General features: G+C 42.4%; 1 protein-coding gene across 1 annotated transcript in view; it reads right to left on the bottom strand.

Moving 5' to 3' along the window:
• Positions 1 to 22090, bottom strand: part of LOC147734870 (dromaiocalcin-1-like) — a 98135-nt gene extending 76045 nt beyond the window's left edge. The window contains exons 1-2 of the mRNA XM_086953085.1: positions 22009 to 22090; positions 9775 to 9822 (exon numbers count right to left, since the gene is read on the bottom strand). Coding sequence (XP_086809211.1) covers positions 9775 to 9817 — 43 coding nt within the window. The 5' untranslated portion in view covers positions 9818 to 9822; positions 22009 to 22090. The remainder of the gene's footprint in view (positions 1 to 9774; positions 9823 to 22008) is intronic.
• Positions 22091 to 23003: the final 913 nt, after the last annotated feature.

Raw genomic sequence — 23003 nt, 5'->3', positions numbered from 1 at the left:
GTAGTTTGTTCTTAAAGCTCTTTGACAGCATTTTTATTTTAAACACCAAGGGTTTGGCTTGGCTGCAAGGGTAATGGCAGCTCTCTAGTTGGATACATTGAGCTTTTGCCCAGTAATGCCACATAAACAGGGGCTGTGATGCAGGAGATGTGAGAGAGACTCTGTTGCCTTTATCTTGGAGTAGATACCTCAGTCTGCAGTGTGCCATTAAAGAGGATCTGGACAAGGAAACAGGTTAACATGTAGCGGCAGGGGGAGATGGTGCTACCATAGGTCATGGTAAGCTGCATCCCATCACAATGGAAGACACAGTGTACTCCAGCCCAGCCAGACCTGCACTCTGCAAAACATGTGACCTACCTCGTTTCCGTCTTGTTGTATGGGTGAATAGCTGAGGTACCCTACTGTTCGCCGATCCACCCGCAGTGTATCACCGAACGGCCTGACTTTAAGGTAGCTCCCTCTACATCCTTCTCTGCAGCAGCAAATCCTGTTCAGTGGTCCTTCTCAGAGAAGGTATCCTGACCTTTGGAGCCCTTATATGTCACAGTCTGCACCTTTGTCCTGGTTAAAGTTTTTAAACAGTGACTCTAGGATTCTTCACCTTGACTTCTTTCAATGGATCCCTGATTTCTTTCTCTAATAATCCCTGCTGACTTGCCCTCACTAAAGTGTACCTTCTCAGACATTTTTCCTTCTAAGTCAAAAGATAAGCCGAGAGCGGACCCAATCCACTGCTTATAGAAAAAATTTGTTCCACCATAGTACGCCCTAACGTTTGACTTTTTCTTAGTCTTGCAGGGTTTTGGTGTTCTTCAATTTATTAAAATGTACTCTATTTTCAAATCTGGTTTGGGATATTTCTTTTGTTGTGTTTTTCTACTGTTTTTGTTTTACATAAATACTTAACACAGGGATTCTATGTTAAGCCTGACTGCTTTTGTTCCAAGCTTTCAGAGGGTCAAGCACAAACCTTTTGGCAAAGTAAACTCGGGAACCACAGCGCCAATCCACACACCCGATACAATCTAGAAATTGTCAGGGTGTGCAGATGGACATAGGCTATAAAAAAGTAAAAATAAAACGTACATTTAAAAATATAACTTTTCAAAAAAAGTAGTGCCCTGAAAGTAGCGCCGGCCGCGACGCTGCTCTGGCCCTGACGTAGCGTTGGCCGCGACGTGCGTGATGACGAGGAGGAGAGACATGGAGCTGCGGTGAAGTGAGCATAGAGCTGCGGTGAAGAGAGGAGCGCGGGCGCGTCATGGCGAAGAGGAGCGGCGGTGAAGTGAAGATCGCGGGAAGGAGCGGCAGCGCAGGTAAAGTGAATGCTCATTGAAATCAGGGCGGGAGGGAGTCGGGCCAGGAGGGGGGCGGGAGCGGTTGTGCACAGAGGGACAGGCGGGAGGAGTGGGGGCAGGAGGAATGGGGGCGGGAAGGAGTGGGGGCAGGATGGGGTCGGGGCGGGAGCGGGTGTACTGCCCCCAGCCCCATTCTGCCCCAGGCAACGCTGGGGCGGGTTGCTAGTATATAATGAAAAGAGACTTTAAAAAATCATATCTTATGTTCCACATATTCGATTTTGATGTTTTGGTGTCATTTTATTTATTAACATCACTCTATTTTTCTAAATCAGTTTTAAATTTTCCTTTTGTTTGCTCAATTAAGTGTTCTAGACAATTGACTGTGAACAATTCTAGACAAAATGCATCCTTGCAGGTAAAAAGAAACCAAACATAAATTGCACATTCATTTGTCATTGAGCTCGAGTTTTGTACCAGCGGTAGCATTGAATGTAAATAATGGGTTAGTCAATGGTGGGCGGTGACCCTCAACATTGGAGGGGCATCAAGGGGCCAAACCCAGCCGGGGCCAAAAAGATTTTTTTTAAATGCACTTAACCACGCTCTCCTCGTTTCGCTCTCCTCTGTGTTTTCTTCTTCCTTCTTGGATGCCATCAGTGCGACAGCATATCATAGAGCCTCTGGCAACCCTCTTTTGCAATTCCGATGCTGCTCTCAGGCTGCAGATGAGCATCATGAGAGCAGCGCCAGGATTGGCTGCAGCGGGCTGTCTTATTGCCCCAGCAGGCACAGGAGACCTAAACCTGCTCTCCACCCAGCAGCCTGAGACAGCTAGTGGAGAGGTTACCACTGCGCATGTCAGGCTGTCCCTCACAAGACAGCCGGCCAAAGTAACATGTGGAGTGTAAACTGGAGTGAGCACCACTCCCCTGCTGCCAGACAGCAGCAATGCTCCACCCCTAAACACTGCTCTGGCTGGGACTAGTGTAAAAGTAAACAGTAAATAATTATATTACCATTTTATTTTTCACTTTTACTGCACTGGCAGCAGGGGGACGATGCTCCTACGCCCTTATGGAGGGTCTGCCACTGGTGGGAAAACTAAAAGCAATACAGATCTCACAAGCAGAAGACACCTGAACTAGACAAATCCTGTAGGTGTACAAATAGCATTTTAAAGAATCTAATAACTATCTTCATCATCGATGACAAAATGTCTCTGCGTAACTCATGGGAATCTTCAGTCCGGTACCAAGCACCTGAAAGCAGCAATGTCCCTTCAGAACTGAGTTTGAAGTATCTCACAAACATCAGCTTTATTTTATAAATGTAATAATGTTGCCTCAATGCATTCCAATGACTCCTGTTTTATAGTTCTGCGGTGCTCCTTATCTCTGCTTTCTATTCTTCTAGCTACATACACTATCTATCATTGCTTGTAATGCCATTCTTTTCCAGTGGTGTAACAAAACACTCTATCCCCATGCTAAGTGAATAAAGAGCATCTATCCCAGAGTTTCTCAATTGTATGTTATTTATATATTTTTAAATATTATTCAGTTTATGGACTTCAACAGCACTATACATTTGGCAGAATAGTTCGTTCAGTTTGATCACCAACATTTAGAATGAGCATGAATTTGACATGTCCAGTTCCAAAATGGTAGAATGGTGCTGAATATATTCCACTAGCATTAATTTGACTGTTAGTCTGTTCTTGGAACAAGCGGGTATTTCCCATTGAAGGTGGCTAATCTGCTCTGACATATTTTCCTTTAAATAAATATATATATATTTTTTTTTTTCCAGTCTTATATAGCGCAAAACACTGCCACCCAAAGGGTATCCTGGCGCTTTGAAAGACAAACTAGCACACGGTCACAGAGATCATGCTACTCTAGGAAAGAGATACGTTTTTAAATTTCTCTTGAAAAGAAGGAATTCACTTTGGCTCCTCAATTGGAGCGGAAGAGAATTACAAAGACTGGCGGCAGCAAAGCTGAAAGATCGACCGCCCATTCTAGACCTCTGAAACCTGGGAACCGTAACCAGGCAAGCCAAGGAAGAGTGCAGGTTTCGTGAAACAGTGTACCAGGAAGAAAGATTCTGCAGCAAAACAGGACCCTGTCCATGCAGCGCCTTAAAGACCAAACACGAGGCCTTAAAGAGAATCCGCTGGTGGACGGGTAGCCAGTGGAGATCACCAACGCTGCGGTGGACGAGGCGATGCGCGGACGAGACAAGGCCAACTTGGCTGCCATGTTTTGTATCCGTTGGAGCTTGCCAACCAAGTTCTTAGGTGCACCCAGAAGTAATGTGTTGCAATAGTCCAGCCTGCTCAGTATAATCCCCCACACAGCTTTAGATCTAACCGGAGCTGGGAGCATAGGAAGGACTTTACGTAGCATGCGAAGCAATACCAAGCAAGTAGCAATGGTCTTGTTGGCAAAACCATCCAGTTGAAGGTTAGGACCAAACATAACTCCCAAGTTGCGCACAGAGTCTGCTGCTGTCACTGATCCCGAAAAGGAGGAAGGCCAGAATTCCTCTGGCAAAGAGCGTGAAACACGATCAGTGGAGCAGTACAATACCTCCGTTTTGGACCTATTAAACTGGAGTGAGTTGGAACCCAACCAGTCTGCTGTAGCTGACATGCAGCGTTGGAAGGTCTCTAAGGAAACAGCCTCCCCCCCTTCCAACGAAAAGATCAGTTGGGTATCGTCGGCATAATTAATTACCGAGATACCAAAGGTACTGATGAGTTGAATTAGAGGGCGAAGGTACAGATTAAACAGTATTGGGCTAATGGCTGAGCCCCGGGGCACCCCCTGCCCGACCTTCCGCACACCTGATCTATAAGGTGGCAGGGCCACCACTTGCTGCCTATTACAGTGATACGAGACTAACGAGTCTCGAGCCAGGCCTGCTACTCCAGCCTCCTCCAGTCTCCTGATAAGAATCGGATGGCTGACCGTGTCGAACGCGGCCGACATGTCGAGCAGCACCAGAAAGGTTGCTCGACCAGTGTCGACTCGTGAGCGAAGTTTGTCCAACACGACCACCAGAGCCGACTCCGTCCCATACGCTGGGCAGAACCCAAACTTGGCCACGTCCAGACAGTTGTTATCTTCCAGGTATCTGGACAGAGACTGGGTAACCACCTTCTCCATGATTTTGACTGGAAAAGGGAGCAATGAAATTGGCCTGTAATTCTGCGGGCAGGTGGGGTCAAGGGTAGGCTTCTTCAGGAGGTGGGCCGACCAGGGTAGGTGGAAAAACCCGGGGTGGCAGAGACTGGGAGTCAGACGGAGTAAGACCGCTCAATATGGTAGCTATCTTAGCTTCAAATGCGCCTGCCAGAGAGTCGCATAAAGCCTGAGAAGCCGAGATGTTATTCGAGGCACAGGCAGGCTGGGAGAGATCACTAACAATCCTAAACAAGGCCTGTGACTTGTTAGGTGCTTGATTCAAAGTCTCCTCAAAATAGATAGCTTTCACACGTTTAATCTGTGCTTTATATTCCATTAAAGCGAGCTTAAAGATGGTCTTGTCCGGATGTAAATAGTGCTTCCTCCAGGCCCTTTCAGCCTGTTTACACCGCAGTTTCGACTGCCGAAGATCACTGGAATACCAAGGCTTGGCTTTTATCTGACTGTCCCTTGACCTACGGAGAGGGACCACCTGATCCAAGGAATTCGAGATTTGCTGACATAGATTATTATAGCTTTCTTCTGCATTATCCCCCAACACGTATTCACCAGGGAGTAGGCTGGGCAGAGCTGAGGCCTTTAGAAGCCTAGACCAAGGCATACCCACCTTAAAGGATTTCGACCGTGCAGCATCTAAGAAGTCGGCCGCAAGATGGAGGGAAAAGGAGACCAAAGCATGGTCCGTCCAACATTGAGGGGAAATGCCTTTCACCGACACCTGCATGCTGTCCGCGAAGACTAAATCCAGAATATGGCCCTTCAGATGAGTAGTGGAGAGTACCAGCTGTTGCAGCTGGATATTGCTGCAAGCCTAGCATAGATCATTATGCAGGACCATTCGGCCACAAATTAAAATCACCCAGGATGAGTAACCTAGAGTGGGAATTGGAGAGGACATAGATGAGGTCGATGAAATCAGGCAGAGTAGATACTGTGTTGCCCGGGGGTCTATAACATAGCACCCCAGACTGCAATACTCCTTTCTGTCCTGTAAAGGAGAAACCCATCAATTCAAAGCCCTGCACCTCCTTGACCTCTAGCTGAGTAAGGGGTATGGTTTCTCTGAAAATAAAACCTACTCCTCCACCTCTGTTCCTCAAACGGGGGAGTGTGCCTGATTTTGTAGCCGACTGGACAAGCAAGTCCTAATTCCACATTGCTGTCTGCCCTCGTCCAAGTCTCCGTAATGAAGAGCACATCCGGGCCAAGCGATTCATAGAGAAAAGCTATCTCAGTATGATGCTTGCATAGGGACATCACGTTCAAAAGACCACAAGCAAGCAACTCCAGCCTGTGGGCGGTCGTACCCTGCTGCGTCAACATGAGCTGCCTAAGTTCTAAACTGGAATAAACAGTACGAGGATAGGTAAGAGAGGCAGCATTATCGGCGCCCGGCGCGACCTGTGCGCGAACGGGCGCAAACAGGCTTACCACTGGTGCACCTCCGGCACGCCTACGACGTGCCCGCTGCGCGCCAACGCTGCGCGCTTGATCAGTATCCATCTTAAATACCAAGATCGCGAGAGTCATGTGAGGGCAAGCCGCTGGCCCCTCACCTAAGATGTCGCCTAGGAATGCTCACCCCCTCAATGCCCAACCCAATATGGCGGCCAAACAACGGCGGCACGAAGCGATTTCAAATGGGCCCCCTGATGTCCCTCTGTCCCGCAAAGTGCGGGTGCAAGCCGATTAGAGTGCAGGTAAGATCTACCTATGTTCCCCAATAATGCGGCAAAGCAAGCGCGCCTGCAGCCAGAGCACGCGCAGCACGATGCTGCCAAATGCAAGAAAGTGCTTTTTAAAAAAGTTAAAATTAATGCCAGAGCAAGAAAACAGTAGCGCGTCACGCAGCGCGTAGCCAGTAATGGTACACTTTACCTATTTGAGCTATGACACACCGCGCCAAAATATATATGATGTATATTTATTTTTGTAGTGATTGGCCTCCTCCACAATCAGAGTCTGCATAGAAATTTGTGTTTATTTTGATTGCTCTTTTCTATACATTTAGTTGTTCAAATGGCTAATTTTAAAAATGAACATTTGACTGTCCTCTGTGTCACAGCACTAGCTGCACTATTGATAGCTGCACCCCTGTCATTTCGACAATCCTCCTTCACTGCACCCAATCTCAAGATAATCGTTCCCTTGGCAATCTATCACACTGTGCTGCTGATCTTACTTTCTAAAGTCTCTCTCTAGTGACTCCTAACCTTCCACTTTACAATTCGTCTTGTGGAATCAATTCTGTTACCATTCCCCCCTGCTGTTGCAATGTGTCTCTCTGGACTGCCCTGCTAATGTTTTTCTCAGCGTTTCATCTTTCTCTCTCCTAATTCCTTGAAAACTTTGTATCAGTAGTTTGATATTTACTATCCTATTCCAAGTAGCACTTCACACCAGGCGTGCTTATAGAGTTTTTAGAGTGAGGGTGCCACCGTTAATGTTATATTGATCTTATATCAGGAAGTCATAACACTCCTGTGTGGAAAATTTCCAGTGAACAAGAATAAACACGAACTGATGTACCAATAATAACTACTCTTCGTGATGGTATCAGAATGTGGAAACACTTGTATATATAACATTACTGTGACTTACGTGTGCTACGGAGTGTTATAGCTTGTGTAAGGCTTCTGCCGCGTTTGGAAGGATTAAAGTGGTTCCTTCTACCTTTTAGCACTGTCAGATATAACCTCTAAGTCAAATCAATTGTGAGAATTTCTAAGTGGCGCCAGCTAACCTATACCAAACCACTGCTTGTATTTAACTTTATATCAGGAAGTCATAAGACTTGTGTAAAATCCAAGCATCACTCAAAAATCAATGTGGCTAATATGCCACAACTCAGCAGGAGAGTTGTGAGGGTGTGGTATTTAGCCGGCAGTGCATTTTGTAGCAATGGGACTACATTATATAATGTGCCCTGGGGATGCAGCAAGCATGTGCTTTCTGTGCCCCCTTCTGCAATATTGATAATGCTGGCACACATTTAGAGAGAGGGCATTCCCTCATTTGTATGGGGGCGTGGCCGCATGCAAATTAACAAATCGCTTTTGCTCATTTTTTGGACATGGGTGCCAAGGCAAATAATGCCCTTACGAGGTGCACTGAAAGTGGCCCATTAAAAGATGTACTACTCTCATTCCATCTCCTATAATCAGCCCTCTGGAGAGGAAAAAGGGGCCCTATGGACCCACCAGACAGTCCTGTATAGGTGGGTGGGTGCAGTCATTCATAGGTTGTCGTCTGCACTGTGAAACATGGAGTCGCATTAAAGCAGCAGATCGGTATTTCACTTGAATGTGCTACCCTCAGAACAGTGCGAGTTTGTGGCAGCGCCTTCTTTCCAATATGGTCTTCCCTGTTTGCACCTGGCACACTTCTGGCGAGGTGTGCCATGGCTCATATAGGGAAAGTGTACCATGTTCAGAAAACGGTTCTATTGTGGTAATGCATTGTCATTTACAGACAGTACATTTTCTATTAAAATCCATATATGGGAAAAAAAGATATTGTGCACAAACAATAATGTATGGAAATTGGGTTTCATCAAACATTTAATATTATAACATTGTGATTTGTTTTGATCCTTCTAAAATCTTTGATGGCATCACACTTCAGAATTCATTTATGCTTTAGTAATTGCTGGTATCTTTTGAATTATGTGTATAATTTATAATAGGTATTTAGATGTGTTGCATGTTAGAAAAAAAGCAGATGTCTCACAGCCTTTACTTTCGGAAAGCTAGTCTTATAGGCCACTTTTAGAAAATTCTCCCACTTTGCAGAGAAGTACAAATAAATACTGGTTTCTGACTAATCAATGATTTATTTATCAGAAGTCAAAGCCCGACATTTGACCTTTGCCACTAAATTCACAGAGAAAGTGACAAGATAAATACAAAGGGGCAGATTTACAAGACCCTTGCGCCACTTTTACATCATTTTTAACATGGGAAAAGTGACGCAAAAGTGGAGCAAGGGGCTTGTAAGTCTGCTCCAAAATGTAAAGGCATCCGTATTGCTCATCCTCCTTTTGAACTCCAGCATGGTAACTTGTGTGCGTGCTACAGCCCCCCTCCCCAGTCCTCTACTTCCAGCGCCTATGCTCAAGACTTCACTCCACCATTATCTCCTAAGCCTCCTCCATTTATAGAGTCTCTCTTCCTCATCGTTATAACTGTCAATAGTGCAGCAGGTGCATTGACACCACTGCTCATACACAAAGTATACCTGTTTTCTACTGACAACCCAAGAGATGAGAGACCACTTTCCCTGCTTGCATTAGGGCATTTGTTGCAATTGCTTTGTCACTGCACCTCTTGTCTCCCTTTTGGTAGCCACCCTTGTTTGGCCCTAAATTCAAGTTGCACAGGAATCGGACTTACGTGTTTTCTCGTATTTACCATTTGCCTCAATATTTTACAGAGGAAAGTTTTGGCAGATAAAACCTGTCAAGATTTACCAGGGAAAGGTCCTGTTTAACAGGGGAGGGAGCATCGCCCCATTAATTAAAATACTGCCAGGAAATCCCCGAGGGGTGAAAAAAATGGTATATAATTAATTTAGTACCATTTCATTTTACACTATCCTGCATCCCAAGATGAGTGTCAGGATTGGGCAGGGCCATTACTACAGAGTGGAAGCAGCATGGCGGAGTGGTGATCTGGCAACATAAGTTTAAAGTGCACATGCCACTTTGACCGGCTGTCTTTCTTACCCACAGTCTTTTACAGCTGGGTTGGGAGAAAGCACCTCCAGTGCCCTTGGGAACGTGGACAGACCCCTCTCCACTCAACCCTGGCACTTCTCCCATGCTGGTTAACAGTATATGAACAGATCCAGGATTGATTAGGGGAGCTATCTGGGGCCCTTGCTGGAGGAGAGAAGAATACCCGGATTGGACGAAGAGGATGTGCAGTAAGGTTAGTGTCTATTTTATTTAGTTGGTTTGAACGTATTTAATGTCTATGTGCTAATGTGCTCTACATCTCTCAATCAAACTATTTAATGCCCCAATCCTTATCTTTCTACTGGAGACCTTCTGGCAAAACATGAAAATGCAACTATTTCCCTTCTCACTATCAAGTCAATCCAGAATTAAAACAAAATACCCACAGGCTTAATACAATTTGGATATGTGATTGTGAATTATGACACTATTAAATTAATAAAATAGCTACATGAGTAGACAATTCGATACCTATGGGAAAATGCAACTAGTGACTCTCATTTTATGAAAAACATAAATCACAAACCTTCTATTATCAAGAAGAGAAGCAGAATGCCGAACATTTTCATGGTTTCTGAAAAGAAAAAGAAAACGAGGCGTTTTTTAATGATTTTCTTGTGATGTGCTCAGGAAGATTCATAAAGTAGTTTAATATATTTTATACAGCCTTCACCACACATTAACAAAGGAAAACATGCAAATCAAGCTTAGGCTTCTATATTTCCCATTGAATCAACAATATTCCTAGAGTGAAATTTCAACTCAAGCAGATTCCTACCCAAGAAGTTAGGAGGCCATAAACACCCCAAATGAAACTAAACGAAGAGTATGGAGAAGTAGCCAAGATCCCGAAAGGATGGGTTTGGTTGTCTCGTCAAGTGCCTGTAGCTTACCAAATGATGAACAGACAGGTAATCCAATCTCCTTACCTAGTTTAGAAGCAGATATGGACAGTAATTGAGAGATGGAGAGGAGGAAACACTTTTCTAGGAGGGGGCATGTCTATTGCTCCAAAGGGATAGGTGTGGAATGGATAGTGTTTGTGGAACTGGATTGTCCAAAGTAAGTGAGAGGGTATCTGTGGGCTGTCCAACAAGTCCTACGGGCTGTCCAACAAGAAGATTGCCATGACTGACTACTTGGAAACAGTTGTGATCTTTAGATTGACATAGACTTGTGCATTGAAAGTCAGTTAAGATATCATTGATTGAACAAAGAGATTGTAAGCTACACTGCCCCTTAAACTAGAGAACCTGCCTGCCAGATCAACCATTGGATTTCATTTGTACAACTTGCGAAGCTTGTAAATTGGGCATTAATGAAACGACCTTTTCAAGCAGGATCACAAAATAAGACTGTTAGAACCGGGGTCACCGATTCCGACACGGTAGCTTGGCGCGAGGCAGGCAGGCACCCGAAGGCTATGTATAAAGCAGTGGTGCAGCACTCACTGACACTGACTCAATAATACGCGCGCAATGAAGAGACACCACACCAGGCTGTTTTATAAAACAAGACTCTTTATCTACTTTGGTTCAGGTAGGTAACACTTAGTTCTTGCTTAAAACAGAGCAACCTGTTCTCATATGCTTAGATCAAGGCAGGCAACATTGCTTAGGCATAAATTCAATTCCGGAAACAATTCTGATATTCAGGGACAACATAGGCAACATATCCTATACGCACATTCATGAAATGCAACACTTTGTGGGTATGTATACGACATCAGTGACATCTCCGATTCCAGGGGATCATACAGGTGACATTTCATATGCATGGGGATCATCTAGGCAACAGGCACAACATTTCCTAGATGCACAAGGCAATATGTGGTAGGCAAGACCGCCCCGGACAGTCCTGATGTGGGCCTGGGAGTGTTTTACTGAATTTTCCAGGCCCCAGAATCTACATAGGCTTCCTCTGTTGTTAGGGGTAGGCCTCAGCGAAGTTCTAGGCTGCGCCCCTCGCCGGTCTGGGGCACCCCACATCAGCTCTGGCAGACTGGGGGTTAAATAAGACCTTTGCTGCTCGTTCTGAGTCTCTCTTAGTGAGGGGTGGTCATGGTGCTGCCAGTCCGCTCTAACCTGGCAGCCCGCTATAAGTACTCAATTCGCCTACCTCCCGGGGGTTACCCGGAGGCGATGTCCACTGTTAGTCCCATGCTGGCTCTGCGAGGCACCCGTCTCTTCCTCACTCCCCCCTTGCCTCCACGCTCCTTCGGACCCGGCCTGGGGAGGTCGGGGGCTCCCGCTCTCCTTGGAGCCCCCTCGCTGATGTCCGGATGGTCTCCGGGTCTTCCGGTTCTCTTCATGGCCTGGGAGCCATTAAGGGCGCAGTTCTCTGGGGCACGGCAGCAGGAGCCAATGGGAGCGCGGCTCACCAGGGGCGCAGCCTGTGAAGCTGCTGGCACCCCGGTTGTCCCGCAATGCTTCTCGGGGACTCCCCAGGCCTAGCGTGGCCTACACAGCGCCCCCCTCACTTCAGGGGCTGCAGCGGTTCAAAGGACAGCCCGATCTCCTTCTGGGGCAAAGCGCTCATCTACCGGTCCCTGGTCAGCGGCGGTGATTTCCCTTGAAAGCGCCCCCTTTTCCACACAACGCGGGGGCCGCGGCGGCGATCTGGGGCCACAGGGCGCTCTCCGAGTCAGCACTTGGGATCAAGGGCACAGTCGGGACCTGGGCAGCGGCGGTGATTCGGCAACAGCGTTTTGGGAGCTTGCAGCACTCTCTGCTTCCAGCACATGCAGGTCACAACACCAGGAAGGTTCAGCCCTTATAAGTCCCAGTGCATTGCAGTCTCAGTGCATACTTTATACCTCAGGGCCCCCAGAGGGGGGTGGTACTCTCAGGCTCCCAGCGCTGGTGGCATAGCTGGCATCAGTTTCACAGCACTTCCCAGTCTCAGCGCTAGTTGATAGCAGGTCTTTAGCTGCAGTTACCTTTGGGAAGGGTACAGGGTTGAGTTGGCACGCACAAGAGGCAGGATGTTTCCCCTGCGGCACACTGGAGTTGGTCTTCTGGGTTTCCCCCTCACTGGGCAAGGTCAGCATGCTGGCAGAGCCCCTCAGCTATCTTGGGTACAGCAGGGCCTAAGCTCAGTCAGTCTCAGTAGTGTAGGTACCCCCCTAGGCCCAACAGCCTATACTCCGGCAGAGGGTTCCCCAGGTCCAGTTGTGCCCCAACTAACTGGTCAGGTTTCTCTACTTTCCTCTTATATCCCTAGGTCAGGTGACCCTCCTGGAAGGCGGCAAAGCATAAATCCTCCCTGGGCTGGAAGGTTCCAGGGGCATCTACCATGTCTGTCTATGTGACAGAAAGGCGGACAGCAAGGATAGAGTAGCAATATGTCCCAGTCTGCTCCTAACTACTGGTGCGTGCATGTACAATGGCCTCTCCGCAGTAGCAGGGGCCTGTGGCTGCCATGTTAATAGGAGAGAGCACCTACACTTCAGCACTGTTTAGCAGTGGTAAGGCTCCCAGAGGCTTAGGTCCCAAAAAAAAAGAATTGGCAAAAATTAGGCAAAATGGGAAGTAAAACAGGGTACAACCACCCTAGGGCTGACAGGTCTAACAAAGACATTTTATAAACTGCCAGACCACATATGTAATTTATGTGATTGTCTGTGGGCATGACCAGGTTCAAGTTTATTGTTGAAGTTTATTACTATATATAAACATCATAAAAATGTGTATCCAATGAGCTTGTTTCTTGCTAACGTACATTTCTAGAGCAAGTTAATAAACTAAGGGGCATATTATCAAGAACGGCGTTAAAATTAGGCTAAAGCTGTGATACTTTTAACCCTGTTCTTGATCATATGCTCCTAAAAGCGTCCCATATTTCTTCGAAATAGGCAAACATTAAAATAATACACTCAATGCAGATGACAACAATCATTCAACTTTGATATTTACATATGTCATGTCACAGAACATCTTTAAATAATTTAATACTGTGCAGATATTGAGGCCTTTCTCAACCTTTAAAACATTTACAGATAAAACTGGCTGCAGTGGGTGAAGTGAATTAACGTGGTGACGTCATGGGAAGTCACTACAAGGCAGCCAATCATCATGATCATTAGCTTTTAGTGGTACAGGAGGTTGTGGCCAAGTTCAAGAAACTGCAGTAGTGCTTGTGCAAAATGAGCTGGGCCACTGTGGACTTGGTCTGCTGTAGATGCAACCAAGGCCACGTTCATCAACATTTGAGTGATCACTGGTTAGTCATTAAGTTGGGCAAATAGGACAGATCATTGTGGTCTTCTTTTCACCATTAATACAACCTAGAACCATTTTATGGAGTTTAAGCAACCCGCGTTTCCTGCTAAAGGCCATTGTCAAGAATTGAATGAATTTACAGTTTAACTGCAGGTTTCTGGGGTTAAGGCATGCTATAATGGAATCCCTACACATACAGATACCTCTGCCATTGATGCTTCTTTTTAGTAATTGTACATATAGTTTATGCAGCTGAGGACAGATGCAGATTAAGTAGTTGTGACCAGATCTATATTGGGAAGACCACAAGGGAGTTATGGAACATGTGAGGACACAGCTCAATAAAGATGTCTCATATCCCTAATATCAAATAAGTGTACAGTGACAGATAAGGACTGATTCCGTTTTCGTGCCATTGATAGCGAGAGTAGAGATAAGGAATAAACACGCAGACAATGTAATTTATCTTTAACACACACATGTTGGGTATTTAATTTGATTGGCAGTTTGTTGATAGGCATTTGTTATAATAGAACCATGATTCTATAATTTTGGAGTGCTTTGTTGAATCAGTAATCATTTATAGCCTGGACATATTTTAAAAATGTCTGTAAAATCTCTACTCATTTACTCCAACTTTTGTTTACCGAGCACAATTGGTGTTTAAATACATTGATTTGTCTTTAATTTCATTATTTTTTTATTATGGTTTTATGAGAGCTATGGACACAATATGGGCTATTTTAGATGAGACAATTAAATGGAATTGAACCTTTGTAGGTATTTGACTGTTTCTTCTACTAAGATGGCTGCTGACATGATTTTGTTTACTTGTGTGCCCAACTTAGTTACCACTTGTGGGATTGGATATTAGATTGTGCTTCAAATTCAGAGCTGACTTTAGAATAATAGTAACAAACCATTTTCCCAATAATTGCTCCCTTTGTTTATTATATTTTTATAAGGAACACATTTTTCTTTTTCCAAGAGGGCTAATGTTATAATGTAGATATTGAACAAGTGCCTAATATGACTGGATTTATTGAAATGACTTCCGGGTTGGCTTTTATAGGAATAGGATCATGGCCCTCTTTTTGCACACAACCATGATGCTGTAACTTGGCTCTGAATAAATGTTTTAGGTATGGGAAAACGAATACATTTGATTGAAATATTGTTGGTGCCATATTTGTCAGCAAACCTATACCATCATGAACAATGAGTGGATAATTGAGATTTTTATATTATTGGAGAGGATTATACCTTTGTTCAATAGCATTCTTGTGTGGACTTTTGATTATTCGTTTGTTTGTATAATTGGGTTGTGATGTACTTGATAGTTTGCCTGCTATCTGATGAGCCCTACCTGACTTGTTTATGATGGCCAGATGGTTTCATTTGGTTAATAGACGAAGAGCATTGATCTAATTACTAGGAACTGGCTGTGCTGTTTCCCAACATGATGCCATTTATATATTTTGAATTATTATTCAGTTTCATGGACCTCACCTGTTCTATGCATGTGTGTGAAAAGTTCAGGGCAGTTTGATCACCAACATTTAGAATGAACATGAATTCGACATGGCCAGTTCAAAAATTGTAGAACAATGCCTAATACTTGGCATGAGTATTAATTTTACGGTTGGTCTGTTCTTGGAACAGGCATGTAATACCTAGATAGGTGGCTAATGTACTCTGAGATATATTTATTTGGATAAGTACATAGGTTATATATTTTTGCTGACTAAGCCTTGGTTCATTTTCAGAGTCTGCATGGAAATATTTGTGTATTTTGAATACACTTTTCTATATGTTAGTTGTTGATATGGCTAATCTCAATAACAAACATTTGACTTTTACTTTGAGCACCCACACATGGTAGAATATTAGATAAACGGTATTTGAATTTTTGATAATATGATTATTGCTGGAGTTAATATGACTCTGTAAATACTTTCAAAAATGGATAGAAAAAATGCAAATAAACACAGGTTACAGACAATAATACTTGAGTGAAAAAAGTATTGATTATGCATTTTGTTGTTTTTATATACTGCATTAGGCTAGGCAATTATAATAGAATAATATTAATACTTAATTATATATAGGATTTAAAGAATAACAAACTGTGACTGTCTACTCAGAAATGAATATTTGAGATAAAGGTGTAAAAAAAGAGTTTTGGTATATTTTAACCCCTTATCCCCGCGGCAAATTCTGCTGCTTTGCCAGAGGGGTGGGGCTGGGCGTGGCGCTGCCATATTGAGGACGGCTCCCGGCCATCATGCGTCTCAGTAGGCGTGTGCTCATGATGGCCGGGAGGCGTCCGAACTCCCCACACTGATCAATTCTCCCACACAGGTGTGGAATTAACCGCACATGGGAGGAACGGCAACGTTCGGACGGCTCCGGGCCGTCATGAGCACACGACTACTATGACTCATGACGGCCAGGAGTCTTCCTGAGCATGAATGAGGTTAACATTTGTATTTACAGGAAACATGACTGTTCAAAGTGTTTGGGCTCGCATCTTGTACGATCCATATGCATACCTGCCAATCCTAGAGTATGAGGAATTAAAAGAATGGAAGTGTACTTAAGAAATGGACATCAAAGTAAATTTGCAGAGAAGGGTACCAATAAAGATTACAAATTGCTTATACATTAGTTGACTACTTTATTATAAATCTGCACCTGTCTAATGTCTTGCTTACATTTAGGGTCACAATTTTTTGGTGGGGATTAAGTGCCCTAAGACGTAACATATAGTTTGCATGATTTTAACAATTTGTAGTTTTAGTATTTGTCAGTTATGTCCTGATCTTACAATTGCAGTAAAAGTGATTTTAACATGTGTCATAAATTACTTATGTTTATCAGCCCTAAGGATGTCCCGTTGTTTTCAGAATGAAACATGTTGGCTGTGTAGTCATGCACCTTTCAAGAGAGAAATACAGAATAATACTATGAATACAAACAAGCATCCTCATACTTGATCAACCTTACAATTGTGTTAGAACACATATGTAATCTTAATTTTTCTTTTGGCTAACCATGGAATACTCTAACTTCTCACACAGTGCTTATCCCAAATATGTGAATAGCAATTTTGTGATATATGGTTTTTTGAATGGTTAACCCCAGAAATAGGGCACCTGTGCCTTTGAACCACTCTTGGTTATTTAGATTATTGATTGAATAGGCGTGGAACTGTAAATAACACGGGTCACTGGCAAAAGCTTACTTAAGTGAGTTTAATTTGCAATAAACCATACCCAGTTTCTTGCAAAGTGTGGTTAGCAGGGTGCATTGCTCACAGTGTAATACAATCAATAATGAATAAATATGAAATGTATTCATTCATTAAAATATAACACAATGGAAATATTGGTAAATTAGCTTCACAATCATTGGGGCAAAGAGGGATAAATAATAAACCTTTCAGTCACCGAGCATGCAGTAAGGAAACGCAAAATCTGCAGTTTGAAGATATGTTGGATTAAAATACCCTTCAATAAAACACATTACGGTCACAACTGAGGTTAAAACACAATGTTGAACTTCATGATCAAGAGGGTTAGATTATTTCCATAAAGATGAATCTGAGTGGAAGCGAGGTGCTATTTCTGGATTAGTCATAGTGAAAAGTTTATAGTTCTTCCTGGGGATTGAGTAATGGTGATGCAAGGAAAGTGCAATAAGGGAGGTGTTAGTACAAATTAGGGGTCTGTTGGAGAAGGGAGGTTATGCAAGTTGTGACACTACATGTCTTAGGTGTTCTATAATTTCATTGGGGCTACATGTTATATCAACATTATTCTAGGATTTCTATATATGGTTATCCTCAATTAGGTACCACATAATTATGGAACTGTCCACTATTGATGAAAATGTTGTGTCATGTTGGCCGGGCCTGATAAGTATTCATGTTAACCAATTAACTTTTTGCAATTGTTCAACCATTCCCGGAAATGATAACAACTGACCAAATTCTTGAATTTCATAAAGGATATTTTGTCAGAATCGCCAATAGGATTTGCAAATACTAAACTGACCTTTTCTGTGGTAATGGTTGATAAAGTGTAACTTTTGAAATTAAAGTTTTCACTATGGAGTAGTGAGATCATATAAAGGTGAGCTGCGCATTATTACATGTTTGTAATATGAAGTGGTGAGTTCATATAAAGGTGAGATGAAGCGGAACAGGAGACGAAGGATTGTAAATGTTACTGCTCATTTATGCTGTGGACATACAAGGTGTGCTCATTGGAAATGTGTGGAAGCATTTTGTATGGCACCATAAGAACTAGAAGGAAAGCGTTGGATAGTATAGCAACACTATTGCCAGTGTAGCACATGGAGTCTTTAATATATATGATGAAGGAGAGCAAAACAGCGCAGTTGCTGAAAATTAATGCAGGCAGGAACTAAATATGCCAAGACAAGCTGAGCAAGTAGTTTCTGGGAAAGCGATATAAGTCTCGGTAGCATGGTAGGAGTAATATTGCCAGAATCTCATGAGTGTATTTTCTCAGGTGGAAAAGATATCAAAATGCTAGCAGTGGTTGTTATTGGCATTAGGTTGCTGAGGGCATATGGTGAAAAGGATATTAATACCCTCATGCACAGAACATGCCCAGTAAGAGCAGCAGTGAAAACTTTCACTATACTGACATACAAGCTGCAGCAGTGGCAAAGAAGACATGTTTTGCTCACCAGAACTGTTATAATACAGATATGTGTAGTACAAGCAACTGTCTCAGACACAGTGTAAACCCTTCAAACACCTGTAGTGCAATCTTTCCTCACATACAACAGGTACAGTATAGTACAGTCCCGGTCAGGGATGCACATTTCAGAATTCTCTCAGGAGCAAGAACAGTAAAATCATCTGCGGTTTAAAGTTACCTAAGACACAGAGCAGGTACAATTCTGGCTTCCTTCATGGACAGAGCAGCTACTGGACAGGCATACTCAGTACATGGTACACTCATACACAAAGCATGTACAATTGCAACCTTTTCTTAAACTCAACCAACACTAACTGTGTCAAATATCCACAGTACATGTTCTCTGACACAGGTATGTGTGTCCATGTAACTTAGGTCATGTTGGAGAAACCGCAAGAACTATGAAACTCCGCATAACGGAACATAGATCTGCGATTAAAACAAACAAACTGACAGCACCATTGGCATCCCATTTTTCTGAGTTCCACCATTCTCCGTCCCAAATCTGTTGGCGCATCCTAGAAAAGATTCATATAGCTAATAATAACGGCGGAGACAAAATTAGGAAAAAAAGAGAGGTTTATTGGATTTTTACTCTTAATACATTTACCCATGGTTTAAATAACGATCTACCGTGGATAAATGCCATATTATAACAAAGACGGTATATGCCTCTGTTATCATAATTCCTGAATTTGGGTAAATAATAAGATCAGTCTGAAAATATATAGTCCCTCGGGTAATATGGCAGTGAGACCCCTCCGTATATGACACTGGTAGTAGGTATGCCCATTCTATTTACTTTATTTACCTATTTATTTTCTCATTGGTAACCCCACAGTAAATAAAGCTAAAATAAACGTTTCTGAAATAATTTATATAGACTAAATATTTATGACTGTTTAAAATTGTGCATTTAGCGATATGGAGTCATGTCTCTTTAAGATGCACGATAGTACTAGGTGAACCAATTAGCTGCCTTGATATATAGACCAGTAAGAAAGCGCCAGACAAATCCTTTGCTCAAACATCAGATACCGCCGGGACGCCGCCTTAGCCGGTCCGTTTTAAACAACGTGAATACAGGTAAAACTATTGCAGCTTTCCAGCAAACGCAAAAAGCTTTCCTTAGTTTAAATATTTTGGCCATAATATAACGTCAGCTGCGCTCCCTTTGTCTTTTTAGACAACATACGCCGTATAGACGCTGGGAATTACCATTGGAATTTATCGCAGCAGGTCGTCCACATCAAAAGACGAAATAGGTAAATAATATAGTCACTTTGAATAGTTAAAACGCACCAAGTAAAACCGTAATATACCACGAATATTAAATGTGACCGGTGAACGAATTCTCTTTCTCCATAGATGTCTGACCACATTTATCTATAACTTTTATCGGATACATACCTAGATGGCACCTAAAAACAATGAAAACAAAGGATATTTTTAAACGCGGTAAGGAAATGATGTGGCTCGCTTAAGGGCACATGTATGCAAATAGTAAGTAGGTAATCAATGTGATTAATTGCAACCTATGTTTTAGACAACAAAAAATAAAACGTATGCAGCATGAAACTAAACCCAACCCAATGCAACACCACCAGCGGTCCTATATATAAAAACTGGAATACAAAAGCTAAAACAGTGTTAGTCTTACAGAACACGTGTTGTGTTAAGTAGAGTGGTTACATGATTGGTCAATTTTGAAGTAGCAGGTATTTTCTTTGTGCCTCTAGTAATGAAAGGAAACTTAAAACTAACCAATATGATTGGACAAATACGAATAGGGTAATCAACTGCAGTAAGTCTAAGTTTATGTTAGTAACTAAAAGTAAATAATGCCTGCTCCAATAATATAAATTTAAAACAATACTGCTTGTTAAAGAGAGCCAAAATATATAATGTTTTTTTATTAAACAGCCTTTTGCGAACCAAATACCCAACTTAATTACATTTACATCCATTCTGTTGTCTTTTTCATTAATCTGGTTGTCTACCTTGGTTATGGAATTCTTTCTTTCTTCTCTTTATCCCTTCTTTATCTTTCAAGGTTAGGTTTCTTATATATATGCCATAACCATAAAATGAGATGAAGAGTATGCTATTATCCAAATGGAATAAGTCATACCTGAAGAACTGTTATTATAATGTGTAAATGAGAAATATGGTTACATTTCGAATTTGTGTAATTAGAAATGAGTCCATGGCAACTATGTACAAGATAGAGACTAATATGTTTAGAAGCGGTATTATCAGTCTATGCTGATAACCAGTATCTAGCACATGTCATTAAAGCCAGAACATTAGCTGTTCTTACACAGAAATATAATATTGTAAAAATATCTTTTTTATAAATATCTTTTACAGCACAATGGTACAGTCCTGAGGAAGGCACGTATAAGTGTCGAAACGCGTAGACAGGAGACAGGAAACCATCCAACAGTTTTTAAATGTATGAATTATTTGAATGATTGAAGTTATGCATATGCTATAATGCTAACTATGCTAAATAAGACAAAATCCTAACTTCTGTGAATGCCAAAAGTAGTACGTTTAGGATTTTGTCTTAAGTTAGTTCTGTGAATCGGGCCCTAAAAGTTTAAAAGGTTCAGGTTAGCAATAATATGCCAACATTGGCAAAACATCTCGATTTTCAGAAAATCTCTCAAAACCAAGCTCTTTGCCTGCAAACATCAGTTGCATTGGTCAGCAGACTTCCATTCTAGAGTTCACAAACACTATTTGGATGTAAAAGTGTTTTATAGAAGCAGTTAAATAATAGTAAATTCACCTGTGGTCAGTTTTTGCCAAACCGAGGAGATACTGCATTGTCACCAATATTTATCTGGCCATTCTCCACTCAAGAGTGTCCACGTTCTAGATATGAAGGCCTACATTTACCAAAGGATTGCGTTGCTCGGTGTGGCTTGGGAAATCTAGAGTAATGCAATGCAACGTCGCTGCCTTGCATTACTCTGTGCCAAGAAGGCGTTACAAAGATGGAGCATGGTTGTTTCCAATCTTCCACCCCTATTTTTTTGGTGCATTTCCAAATTTATCAAGACTGGTAAACCTGGCATTGTGTATAACATGTATGCGCAACAAGGAGAAATATGTTTATTTCTCCATATTGTTTCCTCCTTCTTAGTGTGCTACTTTCTGCATTCTGCAGCACACTTAGAAAGAGGAAAACACCTCTATGGATTGTATTTGTGCAGGAGTTATTCCTCCATGCACCAACACTTTCCTTCATGCAACCCAGGCACCCTTGCACCAGGATTTAGTACCAACAAGGGTACATGCATTGGCGCTAGGCAGCTCAGAGTGCGGCAGCACAGGCAGAGGGCAGATATGCCCCATATCCTGTTAGATATAGCACATTGCAGTCCTCTCCATTTCACACAGCACAGAAAGCTGTCTTGCTACGTTGTGCTGTGTCAAATGTTATAAAATTTGCCATACAATTTCCAGCACCATAGTAAAGTTACTGATTAAGACTTACACATTTGTACATTATGTGTGTTCAAAATTACATCTGTCACCTCACAACTTTGTGCAGGTAAAACAAAATAAAAAGTCAGCTAAGGCAGCAATGGAAAAACATCCCTCGCTATAATCTACCTCCAACTCTCTAGCCTCCCCTCATGAAAATAAGCCTTATCATGAGCTGCCCCGCAATGCATCCTCTTCCCACACACAGCTGAACCCCCTTACCACACACTGTCCCCTTTCTCTATACAGTGCCCTTGTTGCAGAATGCAAGGATTAGTAACAGTTTAACTCCCAGCTTAATGAGCAAAGACTTACCTGGCAAAGCAGGGTCAGCAAGCTTCACAGTTAATAACTGACTGTGTGTCAAAAACAGCAGTTGAATTTCAGTGATCTTCTGGTCCCCTTATATTAGCAGGCATATGCAAATAATTGAACACACTTTTTGGTCCCCCACATATTTCCTGTATGTAAACTTACTAGACTGGTTATCCCTTCTTGGTTACATGCAAAGATATAGGTGCATTTCCTGCTTGATGGCTCTTATCCTGTCAATCTAGGTTATCTCAGGAATGTACCAATTTTTCCATTGCACCCTCACAGCTAGCACAACATGGCATACTTCCCTGAATAACACAAATAGCGTTTTTCTTTTTTACAGGACTAAAGGTGTCATTTTGCACTAACCCTTCACTCCACGTCTTCGGAATCACAGCTTTATCATGTGTGCTTAGTTTGGTCTACCATGTACATCAAGCATTTTTTAAACACATTTTTTCACAAAAGTAACATCTACAATTGCCTTATTATTTGTTTGACACTAAACATAATAGATAGACCAATGGTATTAATATATAGAGTAGGTCATCTGTAATGAAGAAGCAGCATGAAAATGATGGGGAATTGGGAGTTTTTGTCAAAGGCTATCATAGTTACCCATAATAATATTGTGTCTTCAGCAGCATCACTACTCAAAGAGCTGTTGATTGCCTGACAGCAAGGATAAGACATGGTGATCTTGACACCTCATATTCGGTTGTGCATTAGAGTATCCGAGTTTTTACCTCCTATCCTTCCAGCACAGTCAGCAAGGGTCAACTAATCTTGTTGCCAGTACACAGACCCAAACATTACATAAATGACTTAAATATATATCTGTTCACTGCAGCACTACTTTTCTTGAACATATACTCTGCTGGAAAGTAAAATGCTTTCATATACTGTATACACATCAATGTTAAGCTTTGCTTGATTTAAACATGCAACACAATCCGATGGCCTTAGCTAAAAGTTTTAAAAAATGTATTTTCATT

The sequence above is a fragment of the Lissotriton vulgaris genome, chromosome 1_2 (assembly GCF_964263255.1).
Source record: "Lissotriton vulgaris chromosome 1_2, aLisVul1.2, whole genome shotgun sequence".
Lineage (NCBI taxonomy): Eukaryota > Metazoa > Chordata > Amphibia > Caudata > Salamandridae > Lissotriton > Lissotriton vulgaris.
Note: the sequence above shows the minus strand (reverse complement) of the source record. Positions and strands in the feature narration are given on the sequence as shown.